The following is a 23708-nucleotide window of genomic DNA, read 5'->3' as shown; positions in this document are numbered from 1 at the left end:
TTTTGCATGATGGGTTTCGTTGCGACTTCCAAAAACTGTGCTTAGTATGGTTCAAATTGGTCCATAACCTCATATAGCTGCCATATAAACCGATCTAGAACCTTGATTTCTTGAGCCACTAGAGGGCGCAATCCTTATCCGATTTGGCTGAAATTTAGCATGACGTAAATATGGTTCAAATCCGTCCATAATCAGATATAGCTGCCACATAAACCAATCTGGGATCTTGACTTCTTGAGCCTCTAGAGGGCGCAATTATTATCCTACTTGGCTGAAATTTTATACAATGGCTTCTCTCATGACCTTCAACATACGTGTCAAATAAGGTCTGAATCGGTCTATAGCCTGATGCAGCTCCCCTATAAACCGATCTCCCTATTAGTTCTTGAGCCCCTAAAAGAGCGCAATTATTATTCGATTTGGCTGAAATTTTACACAATGACTTCTACTATGGTCTTCAACATTCAGTTCAATTATGGTCCGTTGGCTTTAAGGAAAGTTAAGGTTTGGAGAGGGGAACGAGGGAACGTCAAAGTTGGTGGGAAAGACATTAGACGGAAGTCGATTCCATATACGAATGGTTCGGGTGAAAAATGAATTTTTCGGTAATGCAAGGTCCGGTCAACTAGCCAATCAATTACAAACGATTGTGAGTTCCTGCCAAGTCTGGTATGAAAAGCCTCTGGCATCATATTACGAACCGTATGATTGGGATTTAATTTATTAGTAATCATTTAGGGTATCATTTACATCACAAGCACATTCGACATCAAATTAGAAAAAAATATTTACAATCAGATAGAAAAAAATACAAACTTTTGCAATAAAAACTCATTCAAAATTTATAATCGGATATAAAACAACAAACTGAACCTTTAAAAACTGAAAAATCATTCAAATGTATGTCATTTCTATAGGAAATAAATAATCAGCATAATCATCATCATCATCATCTTCAACATCAACATCATTATCATCATCATTTTTATTTTCAGGCTTACCTTGATTAGCATGACGCAAAAGCAATTGTGGGCAGAAATTTTTAAATTTAAACTGTTTTTTGATAATTTTTTTTTTTTAGGGAGCGATATTAAAACAATATAGAGAGAAAAAAGAATTATTTGATTATTATAATAAATGTTTCAACATCAACATATCATATGAAAAGTTAAAGCAAATGTTTTAAATTTGTTGTGAAACAGTTTAAATTTCAGGGTTTTTGGGGGAGAAAGGGAATGGGATTTTAAAAAACTGCCAAAGGGGTTCTTCTTATAGGGGAGATCAAAAGCAGGACAACGCGAGCTCTTCCTATTTGGTGGCAAGAAAGAAGTGTAGAGATAAAACCAGACTCAATATTCAGACAAATGGTTTCAAGTGTACGAGTATTTGGTGTAACAAGTTTTGATTATTTGAACATACGAATATAGTGTTTCAAAAAAAAGTATACCATGATAGATGCAGATTCATCACATGTGAAATGTTATGACATAGAACATAAAAACAAACATAAAACACAATAAAACTGAAATTATTTTCCTATTTTATTTATGAATTCAATTAATTAATTAAATGCTGTTAATATGCTGTTGGCAATGATTAATAACACAACATCAACAAACAAAAAAAAAAACGAGTTAAAGTCCGATTCGGACCATAATTGAATGCTGAACATTGCAGAAGTCATTGTGTAATATTTCAGTTCATTCGGTTAAGAATTGCGCCTTCTATGGGGTTCAAGAAGCAAAATTGGGACATCGGTTTATATGGGAGCTGTATCAAGCTATTGATTGATTCAGACCATATTGAACACGCATGTTAAAGGTCATGAGAGAAGCCGTTGTACAAAATTTCTGCCAAATCAGATAAGAATTGCGCTCTCTAGAGACTCAAGAAGTCAAAACCCCAGATCGGTTTATATGTCAGCTATACCAGATTATGAACCGATTTGAATCGTACTTAACACAGTTATTGCAAGTCATAACAAAACACCTCATGCAAAATTTCATTCAAATCGGATAAGAATTGCGCCCTCTAGAGGCTCAAGAAATCAAGACCCAAGATCGGTTTATATGACATCTATATCAAAACATGGACCGATTTGAAGCATACTTAGCACAGTTGTTGGAAGTTATAACAAAACATGTCATGCCAAATTTCATTCAAATCGGACGAGAATTGAGCCCTATAGAGGCTCAAGAAGTCAAAACCCCAGATCGGTTTATATGGCAGCTATATCAGGTTATGGACCGATTTGAACCATACTTAGCGCAGCTATTGGAAGTGATACCAAACCACGACGTGCAAAATGTCATTCAAATCGGACGAGAATTGCGAACTCTAGAGGCTTAAGAAGTCAAGACCCCAGATCGGTTTATATGGCAGCTATATCAAAACATGGACCGATTTGAAGCATACTTAGCGCATTTGTTGGAAGTGATACCAAACTACGATGTGAAAAATTTTAGTCAAATCGGACGAGAATTGCGCCCTCTAGAGGCTCAAGAAGTCAAGACCCCAGATCGATTTATATGGCAGCTATTTCAAAACATGGACCGATTTGATCCATTTACAATCCCAACCGACCTACACTAATGAAAATCCACATATGCTTCACGAATCAACACTTTATTCTTAATAATAACAGTTTGGTGCGGTTTGCACGCCGGCGGCGACATTGGGCCGCACTTCTTCATCGATGATGACAATCATCAGGTTATCGTCCATGGACAACGCTACCGCATCATGCTTACTGATTAGTTTTGTCCAGAATTGGAAAATATGGACCTGGAAAAATTATGGTTTAAACAGGGCGATGCCACAAGTCACACAACACACGTTACAATCGAATTTTTGAAGAGTACCTTTGATAAGCGTGTTATCTCATGAATGGCCCATTCTATTGGGCGCCTCGTTCGCGCGATTTGATGCTACTAGACTATTTACTTTGGGGCTAAGTATTCGTTGGACAAATATAGTTAGAGTTACAATAGAGCTCTACAATTTTGCACAGAAGTATATTTAAGTTTAATATAGAAAAAAGTGGAGTATGGTTCATCTCGGTCTATGACCTGATATATCTTCCATATGAACCAATCTCCCGATTTAACTTCTTGAGTCAATTTTATTATTAGTCCGATATTAGTCCGCCCCATGCCACTATGGACATAAACCTAAACCAGTAATCGGCCCATTGTGTATTCGTCGCCCACTCCCTTAACCCGGACTGCGTCGGCCCGAAAAGCTTCGGGTTAACCAACCAAGTCGTCTGCCCTTTCGTTTCCCCTTACTCCGTTATGGCCCGGCACCCAAATGATGCGGATTTTCTCATCCTCAGAGAAGGTGTTAATCCCCTTCTTACACTGCAAGACTGTTTGTGAGCTTATCGTCCTGGTTGTTATTGCCCTTATGACCACTTTACTGTCTGTAAAGATTTTCACTCTCGACGTCGTCACATTAGCACCACAACACCTAACGCATTCTGTGATCGCCCGAATCTACGCCTGCAGCATCGTATTATGATCAGGCAGTCTGAAACCGATCTCAGTCCCTGGGTTCTCAATGTAAACCCCCAGGTCCATTCTGTCCTCTAGCTTTGATCCATCCGTGTAACATGATCTTTCAGATGGCAATACTAGGGTTCCGTCAATCCAAGACTGTGCCGATGGCAGCCAAGACAACATTTTCTCTGAACCTGTTGTATGGTCCTTATGTTGCACTTTTTCTCCATAGCAGTCCACCAAACTACTGAGGCGTAAGTAAGTATTGGTCTAATCACGCTCCTGTAGGGCCATTGGACTATCCTAGGATTCAGGCCCCATTCCGAGGCTACAGCCCGTCTACATAGTGCCTAACATCTAGGAGCCATCTCAGTACGCTCCTGAATGTGACACTTCCAACTCAGTTTCCTGTTTAAGATCACACCTAAGTATTTGACGTTTTGTCAGATATCAAAATCGTCTTATTGAGGAAACGTGGTGCATTCAATTGGCCCACCTTTGTCTTCCTCGTGAACGATATTTTTCAGTCTTCCCTGGGTTAACATTGAGACCTCTGGGTCTAGCCCAGTCTTATGCCATATGCAAGACCCTTTCGGCCCTTCTGCATAGCTCGATTGGACCCTTACCCCTTAGAACTATTAGAACATCGTCTGCGTAGCAGACGGGTTCAAATTTATTAAGATTGCAGTATGCAATCTAGCACTGCTTGAAATCTAAGCTTCAAATTCCTCATTTGATTATACTAAGTACCAAAAAAAATCTATTTCCCTTAGCAGACTCACTAATTCTTTAAATCTTGAATTATTATCAACTGTTATCATTTGTGTTTCTATATTCCTAACCATGAAATTCATGAAATTGTGTTAATTTGATTAAGTGTCATACAAATCTATTAATCATTGCTTGTCATATAATGATTATGTCATCGAACGGCGAACAAGTAAGAATTTTCCCTTGATAATAATAATCGAAAAATTAATCAATTACGCTTGTTAAAACGACAGAGAAAAATAAAAATAAAAATAAAAATATAAAAATGCAAAATTAAGGCTGATTATGATAGGGAGGTACTGGAAGAAACATAAACACCTAGGCATGAGTATCAATAAGGAGTCTAATACATCTCAATATTCCGATTTTCAAAAATAATCCCTAAGGAGGCCAGCGTAGCGCAGGGGTTACCATGTCCGCCTATGACGCTAAACGCCTGGATACCAATCGTGGCAAGACCATCAGTAAACATTTTTCAGCTGTGGTGTTCCACGCCTAAGCCTGGCAACATTTGGCAAAAAACTTCTCTTCAAAGAGATATCGCACTGCGGCACGTCGTTCGAACACGACTAGAAAAAGTAATTTATTAAGAGCCAGTGCCACCTAACTGCTCACTGAGACTCTCCTCTCGAAAACCGCTGACTGCCCGCGGCCGCATTTGCAACTACTCCGCATAAAAACGAAGCTTTCCACCATACGCAACCTGTGGACGAGCCCGGTACTTTCAGTTAAGCTTCCCGTGGTAACGACGGATACCACACAAGTCGGAGCTCAAAGTTCCAGCCTGTGGGGTGCTCATAGTTATCACGTCTCGGCCGGGGTCTCAATGAACGAACACTACTATCATTGAGACCCCGGCTGACACGTGGTAACTATGAGCACCCCACAGGCTGGAACTTTGAGCTCCGACTTGTGTGGTGTCCATCGTTAGCACGGGAAGCCTAGCTGAAAGCTACCGGGCGCGTCCACAGGTTGCGTATGGTGGAAAACTCCGTTTTTATGCGGAGTAGCTGCAAATGCGGCCGCTGGCAGTCAGCGATTTTCGAGAGGAGAGCATCAGTGATGAGTTAGGTGGCAGAATGACGAGATTAGTATGTCCTATGGTGGAGGGTATAAATAGGACCATTATTTGCGGATCTGCACCTGGAGTGGCAGCTATATTCGAATCTGGAACGATCAAGGCCAAACTGCAGAAAAATGTTGAAGGGCCTAACACAACTCACTGTCCCAAATTTCGGCGACATCGGACTATAAATGCGCCTTTATGGGTTCCTAACCTTAAATCGAGAGATCGGTCTATATAGCAGTTAAATCCAAATATGGACTGATGTGGGGCAAATTGCAGAAAAATGTCGAAAGCCCTAGCACAACTCACTATCCCAAATTTCGGCGATATCGGACAATAAATGCGCTTTTTATGGGCTCAAAACCTTAAATCGAGAGATCGGTCTATATGGCAGCTAAATCCAAATATGGACTGATGTGGGCCTAAACCAACCACCATCCATTCTGCTAAATATTTCCATAAATGAACTTAGGTGCCGGGAGAAAAAAAGAGAGCGGATGTGTTTTCATTTCGCTCCTTAAAATATATATGTATCCCGCTATAGGTACTACCTGATACATTTCAAGGATGCATTTCAAGGATAGCTGCGATTGGACTAAAACGCCCAAAATGGGCACATTAGCCAATCATGGATATATGGAACTCGGTTTGTTTGTTCCGTATAGACTGAAAAACGGCACAACCGATTTTCTCGAAATTTTCGCATATTGTGTAGGTTGGTCTGGAGGGAAACATAGGCTATATAATTTTTCGGTATCAGAAGGGGGGCGGACCCTCCCCCTTACCCCAAAAGTACTACCCAAAAAATAAAGAGGACCGATCGGGACAATATAGGTATCAAATGAAAGGTATTCAAGAGAAGAGTACGAATTTCATAATAAAAATTGGGTCCAAGTACCTGGGGGCCGCCTCAGCCCCAAAACCCCTTAAAATAGGTTTATTTGACGATCATGACAATATGGGACTCAAATGAAAGGTATTCAGGAGTAGATTACGAATATGGTCAGAAAGTAGGAATAGGCTTTACAATTTATTGATAACGGAAGGGGACAGACCCTCCACCGTTACCCCAAAAACACCGCCCAAAATCAAAAGTGGACCCATAAGGACAATATGGGTATCAAATGAAAAGTATGCGGGAGTAGATAACGAATCTGGCATACAAATTCATGTCGAAGTATAGAGGATCACCTCACCTCCACAAAAACGCCCAAATGGGCACATTAGCCAATCACGGATATATGGGACTCGGTTCGTTTGTTCCGTATAGACTGAAAAACGGCAGAAACCATATTCTTGAAATTTTCCCATATTGTGTAGTTTGGTGGAAGGAAACATAGGCTATATAATTTTTCGGCATCTGAAGGGGGACGGACCCTCCCCCTTATGCCAAAAGCACAACCCAAAATCAAAAGTGAACCTATCGGGGCAATATAGGTATCAAATGAAAGCTATTGGAGAGTAGAAAACAAATGTCATATTTAAAATTTGAGTCTAAGTACCCATCGGGCCTCCTCAACCCCAAAACTCCCCCAAACAGACATATTGGACGTTCATTTCAATATGGGGCTCAAATGAAAGGTATTGGGGAGTAGATTTCGAATCTGGCATACAAAATCAGATTGAAGTATAGGGGGTCACAGCACCCCTCAAAAACGCCATTAGACCCATTATGACTATATGATACTTGGCTGAACCGATTTTCTGAAAATGTTCATAGATTGTGTACGTTTGTCTGGAAGGAAACATAGGCGATATATAATTTTCCTCCCCCTTACGCCAAACACGCCACCCATATCCGAAAGTGATTCGATGGGCACAATAAAAATATCAAATGAAAGGTATTGGAGACCAGAAAACGAATATGGTATTAAAATTTGGGTCCAAGTACTCAGCGGTCCGCCCCAACTCCAAAACGTCTCTAAACAGATATATTCGAAGTTCATGTCAATATGGGATTCAAATCAAAAGTATTAGGTAGTAGATTACAAATATGGCATAAAACATTAGGTCCAAGTAATGGGAGGTCGCCCACCCCCAAATACCCTCAAATGGGCATATTAGCCGACCATGGCTATATGGGACTCAAATGAAAGGTATTTGGGAGTAGATTACGAATATGACATTAAAATTTACGTTCAAGTCTGAGTGGCGCTTTTCCCCCTAAAGATCAGCAAATGGGTTATTTGACCCATTATGACAATATGGGACTCAAATGAAAGGTATTTGAGAGTAGAAAACGAATTTGATATGCAATTTTGGAGCAAAGTGTTTTGAGGTACGCCCTAAAGCACCCCCTAAACTGTGCTTCATTTCAGTTGGGAATAAATAACGAATTTGATATCCATATTTGAGTCGAAATATCTGAGGAGCCATCCCTCCCCTAATGTGAACCTTACCCTAAGGAAGAACATTACCACCAGGAACCGAGAAGGGACAAATTCTCACACATCACTGAGCGTTTTACGATTCAAAGGACCTTTTTTATAGCCGAGTCCGAACGGCGTCCCGGAGTGCGACACCTCTTTGGGCAACATTTTTTAAATGACCATGTATGGCATGGTACCTCGCCAACATTAAGAGGGGATAAACACCGCTTTGTCCGATGTTCTCGCCAGGATTCGAACGCGTTCAGCGTCATAGGCTACAATGGCACGAATTCGAAATCCGCGTAACCCTAAAAAGATATTAGAGAGTTAAAGAAGGCGCTGCGGAGCGGCGCAGCAGTTCACCAAGTTTCCATCATTAGGTCATAGGGACTAGGAACACAAAAGCAAAGCTTGTTAATAAGGCAAGCGATTGATTTTTTAGTAATAAAAAAAACACATAAAACAGTAATGAATTGTTAAATGAAATGCTTTTGAAAAATTTCCAAATATGAATGATAAGGTGTTATGAATGAAAAATGTTTGTGTGATTTGTAAGAGTTTTTGAGGTGAAAATGTTGTTTGTTTTCAGGTGAGTTGGATTGTTGGTTTCATAAGGAGCGAAAAAGAAAACAACATTTGGAAGATTTGGGGTTTTCATTATAAAATTCATTACTCATATATTTGTTTGTTTCATCATTTTATAGGTTTTTCTTGTTTGGTATGGTAGAGTTCATTTGTTTTTATTTATGTGTGTGTGTTTTTTTGTTTTATAAACAATTTATAAATGTTTTAAAAAAGAAATATACATAAGTTTTAAAAAAATATATAACATATAAATAATATTTAATAAAAAAAATAACTAAAAAAGAAAAAAACATTGCTGTTGGATTTTTGTTTTTTTTTTTTTCAAAAAAACACATATTTCACAATGGGGAAAAATATGCAAATTTGAGAATAAAATGTAGGTTTGGATTTTTTTTCCGTTCAATTATTTCCTCTTATCAATCAAACGGCATTTGCATTTCTGCATGACATGGACATTGATATTCGCGAATAATTGGAAATTAACATGTAGACGACTTGTAAGCCGATTATTAAACGTAAGGAGTAGCAGACTGTTGCTAAGACTTCAGTTGGGCAAAAAAAAAAAAAATCATCATAAAAATAATAAATAATAACAATAATTAAATTCCCTTTTTCTATGCAAATACAAACGAGGGTTGAGCGCGTGGAACAAAATTCTACTGCTGTCTTAGCAGACATTAGAACTTTGATTTGATTTCAAATTTTTTTTTTCAAAGTACCATGCTCGACTATAGTGTGGGTTTTTTTCAAGTTTGCATATTGCCCTAACCAAAAAGACTAGGAGCGGTAAGGAAAGTTTTTTTTTTATATGCTGAGGGTTTGGGGAGTAGCAGAAATCAGAGCGTGGGTTTCAGGGCCAGCCTTTTGTTTTATTGTTCTTTTCAACCAATGGTCACAGTAATTGGCCGTTCCTTGACGTTTTCATTACTTTGTGGTCTGATTTGTTTGATTGCAAGCCTCACCTCTCATTTACAAGTCAATCACCGCACACGCTATAGGGCATACGATTGACTGCCTTCTGCTTGTCTGCTCTTATTTTTGTATGCCAATATAATTTTTGTGTAAATTTTCTTGTATATATGAAAATTTCAAGTTTAATAATTATTATGCAATTATTTTAATGATTTCAAAACAAGAACGCAAGCATATACCCTATATAAGGCTGTAAACGAGGAAAATAAACAGCTAAACTGGTTGGGAACCAATAACCCAGCAAACCAATTGACTTTTAACAAAATCATGAATTAATATTGCCACAATATAATCAGAAATTTTTAAAGAGAAGTTAGGGAAATTTCAACAATAGGCACTTTTTTACATGGAATCTATGGTGTGTGTCTAAAGGAAGACCCTAATTAGTGATAACGTAACGTAACTTACTAAAAACCTATGAGAACCCAAAATTCTGCAATTGGAAGCCACCGTCGCGCAGAGGTTAGCATGTCCGCCTATGACGCTGAACGCCTGGGTTCGAATCCTGGCGAGACCATTAGAAAAAATTTTCAGCGATGGTTTTCCCCTCCTAATGCTGGCAACATTTGTGAGGTACTATGCCATGTAAAAATTCTCTTCAAAGAGGTGTCGCACTGCGGCATGCCGTTCGGACTCGGCTATAAAAAGCAAGCACCTTATCATTGAGCTTAAACTTGAATAGGACTGCACTCATTGATAGGTGAGAAGTTTGCCTAAAAAAAACTATTCGCAAATGACCATTTTTGGACTCTCGGCTTAAACCCGGAACTGTTATTTCTGTTACATTACGTTTCTAATAATCACAGGCAAAAATTAATCCCAAATTACCGTTTTTGGATTCTCTACTAAAACCCAGAAATGTAATTTTTCGTAATTACAGTACTATGCGTTACGTTTCTTATAACCATAAGAAATTGTTGAAATAAATAATTCCCATATAAGCATTTTTGGAACTTCTACTTAAACCGCCAAAAGTCATTTTCCGTTATTTAATTTTTTTTTTTTTTGAGAAAATAGCTATCTGGTTCTGTTTTGGTTCGCTATTAAGTTAAAAATGAACGCTTCTTTAAGTTACAGTACTGTACGTTATGTTTCTAATAATCATAAATAATTATTGGCATACATTATACTCAATAATAATAATAATCACAAGAAATAGATGGCAAAAATTATTTCCAAATTACCATTTTTGGATTCTCTACTTAAATGCGGAAATGTCATATTCCGCAATTACTGTACGTTACGTTTCTTATAATCATAAGAAATTGATGGAATAAATAATTCCCATATAAGCATTTTTGGAATCTCTACTTAAACCGGCAAAAGTCATTTTCCGTAATTTTCAATTTTTTTGGCTATCTGGTTCTGATTTGGTTCGCTATTAAGTTAAAAATGAACGCTTCTTTAAGTTACAGTACTGTACGTTATGTTTCTAATAATCATAAATAATTATTGGCATACATTATACTCAAATGACCATTTTTGAATTCTCTACTAAAAACCCCGAAATTTAATTTTGCGTTACGTTACGTTTCCAATAATCACAAGAAATAGATGGGAAAAATTATTTCCAAATTACCATTTTTGGATTCTCTACTTAAATGCGGAAATGTCATATTCCGTAATTACAGTACTATATGTTACGTTTCTAATAAGCATAAGAAATTGTCATTTTTGGATACTCTCCTAAACCCAGGAAATGTAAATTTCGTTTTGTTTTTGAAAAAATGGTTGTGTGGTTCTGGTTTGGAAATGTACTTTTCCGTGACGTTATGTTTCCAATAATCACAAGAAATATATGGCAAAAATTATTATTTAGATTCTCTACTGAAACCCGGAAATGTAATTTTCCGTAATTATCGTACTGTACGTAACGTTTCTAACAATCATTAGATATTGGTGGCATAAATTATTCCCAAATCACCATCTTTGGATTCTCTACTAAAACCAGGAAATGTATTTTTCGATTTTTTTTGAAAAAAAAATGGTTGGCTGGTTCTGTTTGGTTTGCTATTAAGTTTAAAATTAACGCTTCTCCAAGTTACAGTACTGTACGTAACGTTTCTAACAATCATAAGAAATTGATGGCATAAATTATATTCAAATGACCATTTTTGGATTCTCTACTAAAAACCAGAAAATGTAATTTTGCGTTACGTTACGTTTCCAATAATCACAAGAAATAGATGGCAAAAATTATTCCCAAATTACCATTTTTGGATTCTCTACTAAAACCCGGAAATATAATTTTTCGTAATTTCAGTACTGTACGTTACGTTTTTAATAATCATAAGAAATTGTCATTTTTGGATCTCTTCTAAACTCCGGAAATGTAGATTTGGTTTTTTTTTGAAAAAATGGTTGTCTGTTTCTGGTTTTGAAAAGGTAATTTTCCGTTACGTTACGTTTCCAATAATCAGAAGCAGTATGTGGCAAAAATTATTCCCAAATTATCATTGTTTAAATTCTCTATTAAAACACGGAAATGTAATTTCCTTAATTACAGTTCTGTACGTTACGTTTCTAATAATCAAAAACAATTTTTTTTTTGAAAAATGGTTGTCTGGATTGGTTTGCTATTGGGTTAAAAATGAACGCTTCTCCAAGTTAGATCTTTTATTTGGACTATCTTCCCAAAATCAGCAAATTAACCCAACATTTAATCCTTTTTTAAAGCCATGAGCTCTGCCTAATTCTTTTTTTTAAGAAAATTTAAAAAAAAACCAACTTCACCACAAATTAACACATTTCCAAAGTATTTGCCTAGTGTGACTTTCATATCTCTCTCTACGTCTCTCTCCTAACAGGAGTTGGTATACCCCCTACTTCGTAGCATCCGCCGCCTTATCCAGTTCCTCAATTTCATGATTCAATTTACTCAATTCCACATCCAGCAAAGCATCAATCTCGCTGGTCAACTCCATTTCGGTTTTGCCATCCTCTAGAATTTCATCGGTGATTATCTTGCGGGTTATTTCAATATTCACCGGAGCTGGGGTCTTGGGTAGAGGAGGGGGAGCTACATCATCTGCTGGCAAATAGAATTTGGAATTATCCACATTGTGTATCTCATCGAATTTGACTTGATTGTAGGTTTGCAAATCCTTTTCGCTTAAGACCAAAGCCTTGGCTTCTGTTGTAGGGGAGGCTGTAGCTTCCACCACTGGCTTTGTGGCCTCGATTTGTTCCTCTTCTGGTTTGTGCTGACCCACCCCAAAGTTTTTCTTTATAAAATCGAAAATATTTTTAGTTTTCTTGCCCAAATTAGGAGAGGCCTGCGGCTTGGGGGCCGTTGTAATTTTCGGTGAGGTGGGTGGAGTGGTAGTGGTCACCTTGATTTGGGTCTCCACCACATGCATGCGGGCTATCACAGCATCATCTTTGGGGGAAGAAGGTTGAGATTGACGGCTCACTGCCGTGGGTTTATCCTTAAGGTCAGCCTCATTCATGGATTCGGTGGTGAGACAACAATTGGGTAGGGGTTTGGGAATTTTCGACTTTTTCTGCAAGACAGGAGTGGTCTTGGGCGACAGGGAGGGTAAGGTGGATTTCAATTGATTATTAACTTCCCTTTCTTCGGCTATGATTTTTTCACAGGTCTCTATTAGGGCCTTGGAGTGAGCTGCCCGTGCTTCGGTTATGGGAGAATGGGGTGGACTGCTAAAGGTGCTGAACATATTATCACATTTTTTTATCTCCGAGGGAGAGACCGCCTTAAAGGCAGTCTTGTATTGATGTTTGTCATCGGGCAAACTATGCACATCCACCTTCTGACACAATTCCTCTTCAACTGCACTAGGTGTGGCTGCAGCATCTTGCATTTTGCAAATAACTTTGGAGGCACCCTGGGCCTGTTTGATATCTGATTTGGAGATTTCCTTATAGGCGGTAATGGGTATTTGCTTGTCCTCCGGCAACTCGTTGACATCAATTTTCTGACAGACTTCCTCCTCCACAGTGTGTTGACGATTGAAGTTCACAAAGTCGGGAGTGGCAGCCATGGAGGTTAAAATACTGGAACATAGGGCCGAATCAAGATCCTCCGAATTGTCTTGGTTGCCACGAGGGGAGGAGGGGGAGCTGATGGGAGAATGGGGTGCCGAAGAGGCCAACTTATAAAGTGAGGACTCATTGGCAGAACATTCAACCAAATGAGGCATATCTGCTGGTGTGACAATGGCAGGAGGGGGTGTTGATTTCTCCTGGGGTTTGCCACTAGAAATATTAGATCTCATATTGCTGGGAGCTTGGAGATCTGTGGGAGACTTTTTATCATCATGCAAATATTTCTCATAAAGTGTGGACACCACCAAAGGTTTGGTGGTCCTAAAAAGCTGTGAGGCTGGCGAGGTGGGTGAAATGGGAGAGATGGGAGTTTGTGGGGTTTTTGAAGAATTTTTCTCTTGACTTTGGCTAACATCAATGGTCAAAGGAGGTTTTTTCGTTTGTGGTATAATCATGCCAGGTGAGACCTTTGCATATTGCACACTGGCATCAACTTGATCCGAGGATTGATTTGAGTTGCAAGTTATGGGAATTTTATTTGCGGCTTGTGGAGAAGTGGGAGCGTATGCCTCTTCCTCGGGATCCTCTATATCATCAATCATCTTCAAAGGCTCCAGTTTTGAGGCGAAAGGAGGGTTGAGTTTTGCCAAGGGATTCGTTTCACAGGTTTCGGAGAATTGTTTCTCAGTTTTAAGGAAATCCTGCATTAAGGCTATCATATCAATATCTTCGGGGGTTTTTGGTACCGCAGCAGAGTCATTGGATTTGGGAGTTTCAGGTTTGTCAGCCCTTACTAACTCCTCTTGGCTGGCCTTGGCTGGCTGGCCTACCAGTATGGTTTGATTGTCAAAAGATTTCTTCTGCTGTTCTACTTGCTGCCTGGCAGGAGGTGTGGGCTTATCTAGGGCCTTGACTGTTGTTTCCTTTGAGGCTACCTGCTTAAGGTCCTTCTCATTTGCCAGTGTGGTCTTCGATTCTGGCAATTTCTCCTCCTCCTTCTGGGGCTCATTGTGTATTTGGGCATTGGTCTGCACTATTGTGGGTGGCAATATGGCCGATTCCCTCGACTCGCTCGATTGCGTTGAGGAATTTGACATCACCGACAAGGTTTTATTGACCTCAATTACTGTGGAAGCCGTCGAAGATGATGAGGAAGAGATCAACGATAGTTTCTTGTTTTCATCTAACGGATGCAATGAACCATTTGTTGCCACCGTTGTCGTTGCCGTTGATTTCTCTGCGATGTTACGCTTAACTGTAATTGGGGATTGCGGTGGCGTGGCTTGAGGTATGCGTGAACGAGCCGCCAATGGCTTGGGCGATATCAATTTACCACCAGCGCCAGAAGCTGAGGCATCGGCTTGCTGAAAGCAACTAGAAAGGTTTTTAACTGTATTGGGTTTCGGTAACTCATCTGGATTGACAATCGTTATGGGTGGAGCGCAAACAACAACCTCAGGTTGCTGATGTTGTTGCTGTGCTGCTGGTTGCGGTTGTTGCTGCTTGAATGCACCACCGGCACCACCAGCGGCAGGAGCAACAGTAGCAACAACATGGCTCTGAGTTGGCTTTGCTTTGCTTGGCTGGGCTTTATCTATTGCTGGTACTTTGGTAACATGAGGTTCATTACCCATTTGCCGTGATGGCATTGATTTCGCTTCAAACATTGATTTTGTGGCGGCAACTTTTGCCAGCATTACTTGTTCGGTGGACAAAGGCGGCTCAATAACTGTCGTAGTCAAAGTCGTAGTTGTAGCTTCAGTCACTGCTTGGTGGTGTGCAGATTCTCCAGCTGTTTGTTTGTGTTCGCCTGACGGTAACCCGATATTGCTGGTCACAGCAGCTGAACTCTTTGGTGTTGTTGTGGCAGCAATACCGCTGGGCTTACTGCTGGTGGTAATCTGGGGCAAATATGTTATCTTTGTGGTTATAATGGGAGAGGTGGGTTTGGGATGGGCGATCTCCTGGCTCATTTGCTTGGAATTGAAAATTTCCACCCTTCCATTTATGCTGAACTGGGAATCATGTTTGCGATTAGCCAAGGGACTGCCCGGAGGAGTTTCCTCTCGAAACTTGGTGGTGGATCTTATGGTAAGGGGAGACATGGGAGGTTTGCCCGAGGGTGTAACACAACGGGGAATCATGGTAGTGGAAACAAGTTGGGGCGAATTGGTATTATTTCTAGCCAACAAGGGACTAAGGGGAGTCTTAGAGGTAGCCACAACTGAGCCTTTATCCTCATTGGCCAATTCTAGGGAATTTAAATGCACCACCTTCTCTTGTCCCCCATTTAACTGTTGATTTTCCTCGTTTTTCGCATTTAAATTCAAAATCTTGCCCTGTGCAATCACAACTTGTTGCCTGGGTATTCCCTTGGTTTCTTGTTCTTGTCCAGCATCATCTTCATCCAATTCTATGTCATTCTGAAAGGTATCCTTGAAAATTCTCAAAAGATTTTTGGCATGCACCATCTCATTGGTGGGCTTGCGCCTAAGATTGGAAATCTTAGAAGGCACCTCACTATCCTTCACCGCAGAATTATTACAACTACTACTACTACAAGTGTTACTACTGTTAACAGGACCATTACTCTGGCTAGGGGGATTGTGGGGGTCTAAGCAAGGGATATTTGGTTTTTGTTGGTTAGTAGAACTTACACTATATTCCATATGATCATTAGTAATGCTGGTGGAGGATGCCGTAGAGGCAGGCCCGTTGCTAGAGGCCAGCGGTGGCAGGGCCACCGAAGAGCCCAAGGTGAGCTCTTCGAATTCGGCCTCGATTTGATTGACCGCATTGGCGGCCTCGGCAAATTGTTTCTCTTCCATGGCCAAGGCTTCAATGGCGGCGTTTAGCTTGAATTCCTGTTCCTTTTTGATATGCTCGGTATTCAGACGTTCCTCGTGGACGTCTATGTCATCGGCGGTATGAATACCACTGTCGTCGCGATCTACTTCACTGAATTCGTTTTGTATAACTGTCGTGGTGGTGCTAGAGTTTGTAGCACTCTGCTTCTTTACCTCTTCCTTGATGGTCAATTTGGCTTTCTCCTCTTCGATTTTCATAATCTCCAGCTGACGAGCATCGACCAGAGCTACAGGGGCCTTGCGTATAACTTCCTCTTTGGTTACGGCGTTTTGTAAACTAGATAATCGCTCTTTTAGCGGTGGCACTGGTATATCGACTAATTTATTGGCAGTAGGTTTGCTGGCACCACCATTTGCACCGTTGACTAATTGCTTTTGCTGCTCCAAGCTTTGCAGGCGCTCCTTAATGCTCGTTATGTCACCGGACAAGCGTCTAACGTCCTTTTTGGCTGCTGGCAATTCGTGGAGATCTGCCGTTTGTTCTTCCTGCGGCTTGAAACGATCTCTCAGTGTTACCCTGGGCACAGAGACACTGCTTGTGGTGGTTATTCTCGTCTCAGTAGATGTTTGGGTTTTGGTTTCATTAGCTGCCTGCGACTCAAAGATTTCCTTGCGCTTGGATATATCAATTTTTGGTACATCAACTTTAGCCTTTTCACCCAATACCAAACACTCTTCGCTGGGCGATTGTACCTCAAAACCTATGAGGCGGTCCTCAATTTTACTACCTCGTCGGGGAGGATATGATGATGTGGAGCTATTGCTGTTGCTTTCCTTGCCAGTTCGTTCAGGTGTGGATTCCTTAGAGTTGTGTTGCTGCAGCTGCTGTTGTTGTGTTGTTATGGTTAGCTTACTCAAAACCTGTGAGGTGGGACCGGAGGCAGCTGCTGCCCTAGAGACGCGCTGTTTGTAATCTTGTATGGCACCCTCGTAGGTGTATTCACATGGATCCGGTGTGCTAGCCGGTGCTGTGCTGGAAGAGGTCTCGTAGCCAGGTGATGAAATGTATTCTCGTGTTGTGCTATCTGTGGGGGCTTTATGATTGCTATTCGATATGGCTTTGTCCAGTTCGGCGGCGTTGTCACTCTGCAAGAAAACAAGGAAGAGAAAAAGGTAGAAATATGCCATTAATCTCGAGAGGAAAGTATAAAAACAATAAAATAAAATGGGCAAAAATCATAAGCAGAGTCCTGCCTAGGCCAAAAATATTCCATAAGAAATCATTTATGATCAGCGAAAAAATGGAATAATATTTTTAACTGCCCACAATGTGATTTTCTTTAGTTTCTGTTTTTGGTTCTTTAATTTTTTCTTACTTTTCTTTTAATTTCTTCACTTTCTTTTTAATATCCTTGCTTTCCTCTTGTTCAAAGTACGTTTGAACATGAAGTCATGTGCACCCATGTGCAGACATGCGTTCACGTATGCACATGACCCACTGTGCATAACGGTACATTGAAGTAAGTTCTTAATCGCTGATTCCGCCTTGACTTCATATTTGTTTACCTGGAATTGTTGCTTGTAGCTTGGAAAGTTGACCGTTTTCGCGGGGTCCAAGTGACAAGCAACAACCAAAAAAAGATCAGTCTCGCTTTTAAATCTCAAACCCGCGCATCGTATTCTCTCCCCCTCAAAGTGAACCCAAGTGAAGTGAAAAGCAAAAAAGTGATCTTACATATATACATATAAACAATCGTTAAAGAAAAGAACATTACAAACAGTGAAACAAAAATTAACAAACTCAATTTTCAGACGTGAAGAAGACACTAAGATACAACATAAACCCACAAGAAGACCCAAAATCAACAAAACACATGGTTAAACCATCAAAGTGCGGGACACCAAAAATAAACACAAGTGCGGGCCACTCTACACACCATCAACCAATTCCTACATCCTTAGACCCAAAATCAAAATGTGAAATAACCTACTTACCCTCTAAAATTAAATTTTCCTACTTAAAGCTAAAGTTAAAATTTCCTATCCAAAACTAAAAGTAAAATTCGCTACTTAAACTAAGAATAAATTGTGCTACTTCATCCTAAAAGAAATTAACTACTTAATGCTACATGTACAATTGTCTATCTAAATTTACCTACAACAAAGGACTGAATTCGATTTACTACTTATAAATAATGAAATGAGCAACAAACACAATAAACCATTACAACAGCATTGAATTTTAAACCTAATTCTCCCTCTGATTTTTTATTTCGAAAGGCAAAACCCTTAGTTTGACCCCAAACATTTGGTCCTTCGAACCGGATAAGTGGTTTTTTTAAATAATTAAAAAACCAAAAATCAAAAAAATTTTTTCTGTTTTGTGCCCAAAAATAATTCATTTTCATTTCAAAAGACCCAGTGACCGAAACACAAAAAAAATTCGCAACAACAAAAGTGCAGTGACCCAACAATTAAAAGCAAATGAAATAGAGAAAAGTGCGAAAAAAGGGTTGGTTACACACAACCGTACATACATACACGTATGGACGGACGGCCAACACAAAAATATCAAAACACATAAAAGATCAGTTTTGGCAATTTATTAAAAACAAAATAATACACAAATCACAAATTAAAAAATATATAGCGGCTCTCAGTGTTCTTCGTTTGGTTGTGGCATTTATTTTATTGAAAATTTGATAAAATATTCCAACCAAATGAAGATCAAAACGAAATAACAAAAGAAAATAATAACCAAATTGCAAAGTGACAATTAAAGTACATAAAGACTCAAATAAAACAAAAACTAATTAAATTAACAGGGTGACCCGTGTAAAAATAAAAATAATTAATTAAATTTTAATGTGCAAAAAATTGACCCCAAAATCATTAGAAGTTGTGGTAAATCAAAAAAGAAGTGTGAAAAAGACCCAAAAAACGTAAAGTGACCCGCACAGTGGAACAGAAGTGGAAAAAAGTGGAATTTAAAAAAAATTATAAAAATCAAAAATTTTTAAATTGTTTAAAGAAGTTTCTTTGTGTTAAATTGAAAAAAAAGAGCTAAAAAATTGAAAAATTTAACAATTTATCGTCCAACCCAAAATTTATGTTAATTTTTTCTACATATTTTGAAAAATTTTTTTTTCTCTAAAAATCATAAATTTTTCAGTATTTTAACTTAAAAAACAAATTAGAGTGTTAAAACAGAATTATGGGTTGCTCGATAAATTTGTAAATTTTATCCCAAACTAATTCTTTCTTTTTCTATCACACATAAAATATTGTGCATTTTCAAAAAACCCCAACAAAATCAAATTCGTGCGTTCCGTGTAAAAACACAAAAACAAAAAATCTACGCTCTGGGATAAAAACGGAAAAACCCGCTACAACGGTTAAATTCCCAAAACTTCATCAAATCAAAAACACTAAAACAACAAAATCCAAGACTCTAACGACACAAAGCTACAAAAATTGCAAAAGGCGCCAACACACAATTCTGGACCCAAGCCAAGCGCCCACCTACACACACACACACATACACACACATCAAAAAGAAGCTTCAAAGTGAGTACCATTTTGTTTTTCTATTAAAGTGCGCTTGGGTATTACGTCATACATAACCTTTTTTTCAAAAAAGGAAAAGTTCATACATTTACCCAGCGTACTTTAATATTGTTTTTGATCGTTTTCTGATTATGAATCGCTAATTCGGTTGTCTGATTAATTTTGACCCAAATTAATTTGATCCAAGTGAATTTGACCCAATATAGCAGACCCTACTTTCAAGGCAGTGTGTAGGATTTTCGGGACAGACATCCACGAGATTTTTTGTTGAAATTTTTTATAAAGAAAAGGAAAAGTGTCTAAGAAAAATCGAAGTGCTTTTAGAAAAGAAGAAGTTTTTTTATCAAGAATTGTTTTTGTGTGAGAAATAACGAAAATAATATTGCGTGCTGGCCTCATTTGTCTTCGAAATTTTAAAACTTCATTCTATTGCACAAATTTAAGTGGAAACGGTCGGAAAGGACTGTGGTTGTTTGTGCAATCCTTTGTTGTTTTTTATACAGAAAGCAAATTGACCCAACGAGTCAAAGCAGTATTATTGTAAAGAATCATCTAGTTCTGTATGCCAAATTTTGAAAAGTGAAAGTTTAATTTTTTTTTGGAGAAAAATAAATTTTTTTTTTTTTTGCAACTTTAATTCGAGCGGAATTAAATTGCTGGTGTATTGCGATTTGAAAGGAAAATTTTTCTTACAATTTTTTGCGGCTATTGTATAATCGATATCATCAGAAATATTAACCTGTTTTTTTTTCTAGTGACCCAGATAAAACATTTATTACGAATTTTGTAAAAAGTTTCAGGTTTGACCCTTAGATATTTGACCCATCATCAAGACACACATTTTTTTTCTTCGCATTAGGTTTTTTAGAAATAGATTTGATTTCTACAAATAACCAGTTTTTTTGGACATTTTGTTGTAGATTTTTCCGTGGTTTTATAGTTTTTGAACCTATTTAAAACATATACAAGCCAATTACAAAATGGATAAGAATTTACGCGAAAGATTTGTAAACTGTGTGGATGATTTAGTGGATTTTGAGACCGTTTACTCCGCGGCTAAGTCGGATGATAATATACATTCGTTAGAAATCACGCGGGTAGAACTCAATTCTTTATGGGATCAAATCAAGAAGGCATACTTAGATTGTAGGGATCGCATTCCGGAAAAGGATGAGACACCTATAGATAAAACTAAGCTTCGAAATAGCTACAAACAGGCACTAGAAACTTATAAACGGTGTTTAAGCTCTCTTAACGGAGAAATTTTGGCCCTTAACGGGCAACAAGATCAAGAGAAACAGGAGAGAATATCGATGACCCAACAGCGAGACACTAATGATTTTTCACCAGCTCTAAGATTGCCGCCCTGTGACACAGATGTTTTTAAAGGGGGATATCGCGAATGGCCTACCTTTAGGGATTTATTTTCAGCAATTTACATTAACAATTCAAAATTAAGTAAAGTCGAGAAGTTGTTTCACTTAACCCAGAAAACAGCAGGAGAAGCCCGCGAAATAATTTCCAATGTTCCACTGACCCATGAGGGTTTCGACATAGCGTGGAGAAATCTCGTTCATAGGTACGAAAATAAACGCATGCAGGTAAATGAGCAATTGCGAGCTCTTTTTAATTTACCTTCGGTTTCCGTTGATAGCGCGTCAACAATCCAGAAATTACAGCGCACTATAGGTAGTTGTACCCAAACTTTACAGACCCTTGAAGTAGAAACGGGGGGATGGGACCCAATCTTAGTTTATCTTGTGTCAACCAAACTACCAAGAATATTTTTAGAAGAATTCGAAAGCAGCCTAGCAGATTGTTCGTCTCTTCCATCGTGGAATCAACTAGATGTATTTTTGACCCATAAATTCAAGACCCTAGAATCAGTCGGCAATATCAGGCCACAATATTCGAGATATAATCAACCCAGATCGGAGTACGATAAGCGGGAAAAGCGAGTTAATAGTTTTCAAACAAATGTAAATCCCAATTTCAAGAACACGGGCTCAAGACCCAGCAACAACACACAATCACACTATAATGCTCAGAATAACAAACCGGTTTGTCAACTTTGTAAATCCAATCATTCTTTGCGAGAATGTCCTCAATTTCTAGAAAGGTCGATCAACGATCGAATAAACATTGTTAAGACCAGTCATCTTTGCTATAACTGCCTTTCTTCGGATCATGGAGTCAGGGAGTGTAAAAGTCGTTTTAGTTGTAGGGAATGTAGTCAACGACACCACAGTTTGATACATAAAGGCAACCAGACCCAGTACCCTACAACAGGCACACTCCAACGAGACGGAGCACGACCCAGCACAAGTGCTGCCGCTCTCAACACTTTAGTTCAACCCGGTAGACAGGAAGCACGACCTAGCACCAGTGCTACTGATCCTACCACCCTAGCTCAACCGGTTAGCGAATACGCACGCCCTAGTACCAGTGCTGCCGCTTTAACCACCCTAGTACAACCATCGGTATCGCCAAATATACAGTCCACACCTTGTTTAGAAGCACCTTGTTCAACGACTTTGACACTTCAGGAAATCAGACCCACTCCGCAACCCAAAGAGACACTTTTGTTCACAGCAATAGTTCAAATCAAATCTAGAGGACATAGATATGATGCCAGGGCAATCATCGATCCTGGGTCACAATCAACTTTCATATCAGAAAAAATTAGAAACAAATTACAACTTCCAACAGTTAAGAATTTAATTCACGTCACAGGTTTAAGCGACGCAGTTTCTGAAACATCGACAAAAGCTTGCGTCTTCAATCTTTGCTCACGAGTAAATCCTAGTTTTGAGCTGGAGGTTTGGGCACCAGTCTTAAAGACCCTACCTTCTCATTTACCAACACACAATTTAAGGCAAAATCAATTTGGAGATTTTGCACACCTTAGTCTCGCGGACCCCCGATTCTTTGAAAGTCGACCCGTGGACATGTTAATCGGATTAGATATTGGACCCCTTATATTCACAAAAGGCGGTACTATGAAATCCTTTGGATCACTTATAGCGCAGGACACCGTTTTTGGGTGGATCATAGGAGGACCCATTACGGAAGACCCTAAATCCGACAGACAAATCACACTTTATAGTGCATCATCATTAGAAAAGATAATCACTCGCTTTTGGGAGGTGGAAGAGACCCCAAAAAAGGTTTTGAGGTCAGCAGAAGATATTTATTGCGAAAATAATTACAAAAATACAACACGACGTAATGAGGCGGGGAGATATATCGTAACTTTACCTTTTAAAAGCTGTTCAGAGATCGGTTCATCTAGGAACATCGCATTGGCACAGTTTCATAGAATGGAGAAAAAGTTGTCTAAGACCCCGGATATTAAAGCACATTATGATGCAGCCATATTAGAGTATTTGGAATTAGGACACATGAGGAAGGTAGACCCAAACAGCGTATACAAGACCCCTCACTACTACTTACCTCACCATGCAGTTATCAAACCAGATAGGGTTACCACAAAACTTAGAGTGGTTTTTAACGCATCTAGCCCAACATCAAACAAGAAAAGTCTTAACGATATCTTACATACAGGACCCATACTTCAGCAAGACCTTGTGCTACAAGTGTTGAAATGGAGATTTTTTAAGTACGTCTTCAATGCAGACGTGACAAAAATGTATCGTCAGATCTTAGTAGACCCCAATCAAACAGCTTTTCAAAGAATTCTCTTTCGTAAATCAGAAAACCACCCAATTGAGGATTACGAACTCTTAACTGTTACCTTCGGCATAAATTGCGCCCCATTTTTAGCGATTAGGACCCTTCTCCAGTTAGCAGAAGACGTGAAAGATTCTCATCCGTTAGGATCAAGAATTATTAAAGAAAATTTATATGTCGATGATGTATTAGCGGGCGGACACTCCATAGAAGAAGCTACAGCAGCTAGGAAGGAATTAGCCTCCGCATTAGAATCAGCTGGTTTCGAGCTAAGAAAATGGGCGTCAAATGACACACGTTTGTTAAAGGATTTAAATGAAGACATGCTTCTTCCAATAGATTGGTTAAATATTTCCGAAGCTTCTTCGACAAAGACCCT

At 39.0% G+C, this 23708-nt stretch overlaps 1 protein-coding gene across 8 annotated transcripts in view; it reads right to left on the bottom strand.

Moving 5' to 3' along the window:
- LOC106085845 (uncharacterized protein CG43427) overlaps positions 1-23708 on the bottom strand; it is a 497194-nt gene that overhangs the window by 37829 nt on the left and 435657 nt on the right. For 4 of the 8 annotated variants that reach the window (XM_059363470.1, XM_059363474.1, XM_059363471.1 and 1 more), the window contains exon 8: positions 15923-17218. In XM_059363470.1, the coding sequence (XP_059219453.1) occupies positions 15923-17218 (1296 nt within the window). Of the gene's footprint in view, positions 1-8347; positions 17219-23708 lie in introns of those variants that run through there. The other 4 variants (XM_013250283.2, XM_013250282.2, XM_013250281.2 and 1 more) reach the window with 1 other exon arrangement.

Source organism: Stomoxys calcitrans, chromosome 2 (assembly GCF_963082655.1).
Source record: "Stomoxys calcitrans chromosome 2, idStoCalc2.1, whole genome shotgun sequence".
Classification (NCBI taxonomy): domain Eukaryota; kingdom Metazoa; phylum Arthropoda; class Insecta; order Diptera; family Muscidae; genus Stomoxys; species Stomoxys calcitrans.
The sequence above is the reverse complement of the archived record's forward strand: the minus strand, read 5'-3'. Positions and strand labels throughout refer to the sequence as shown.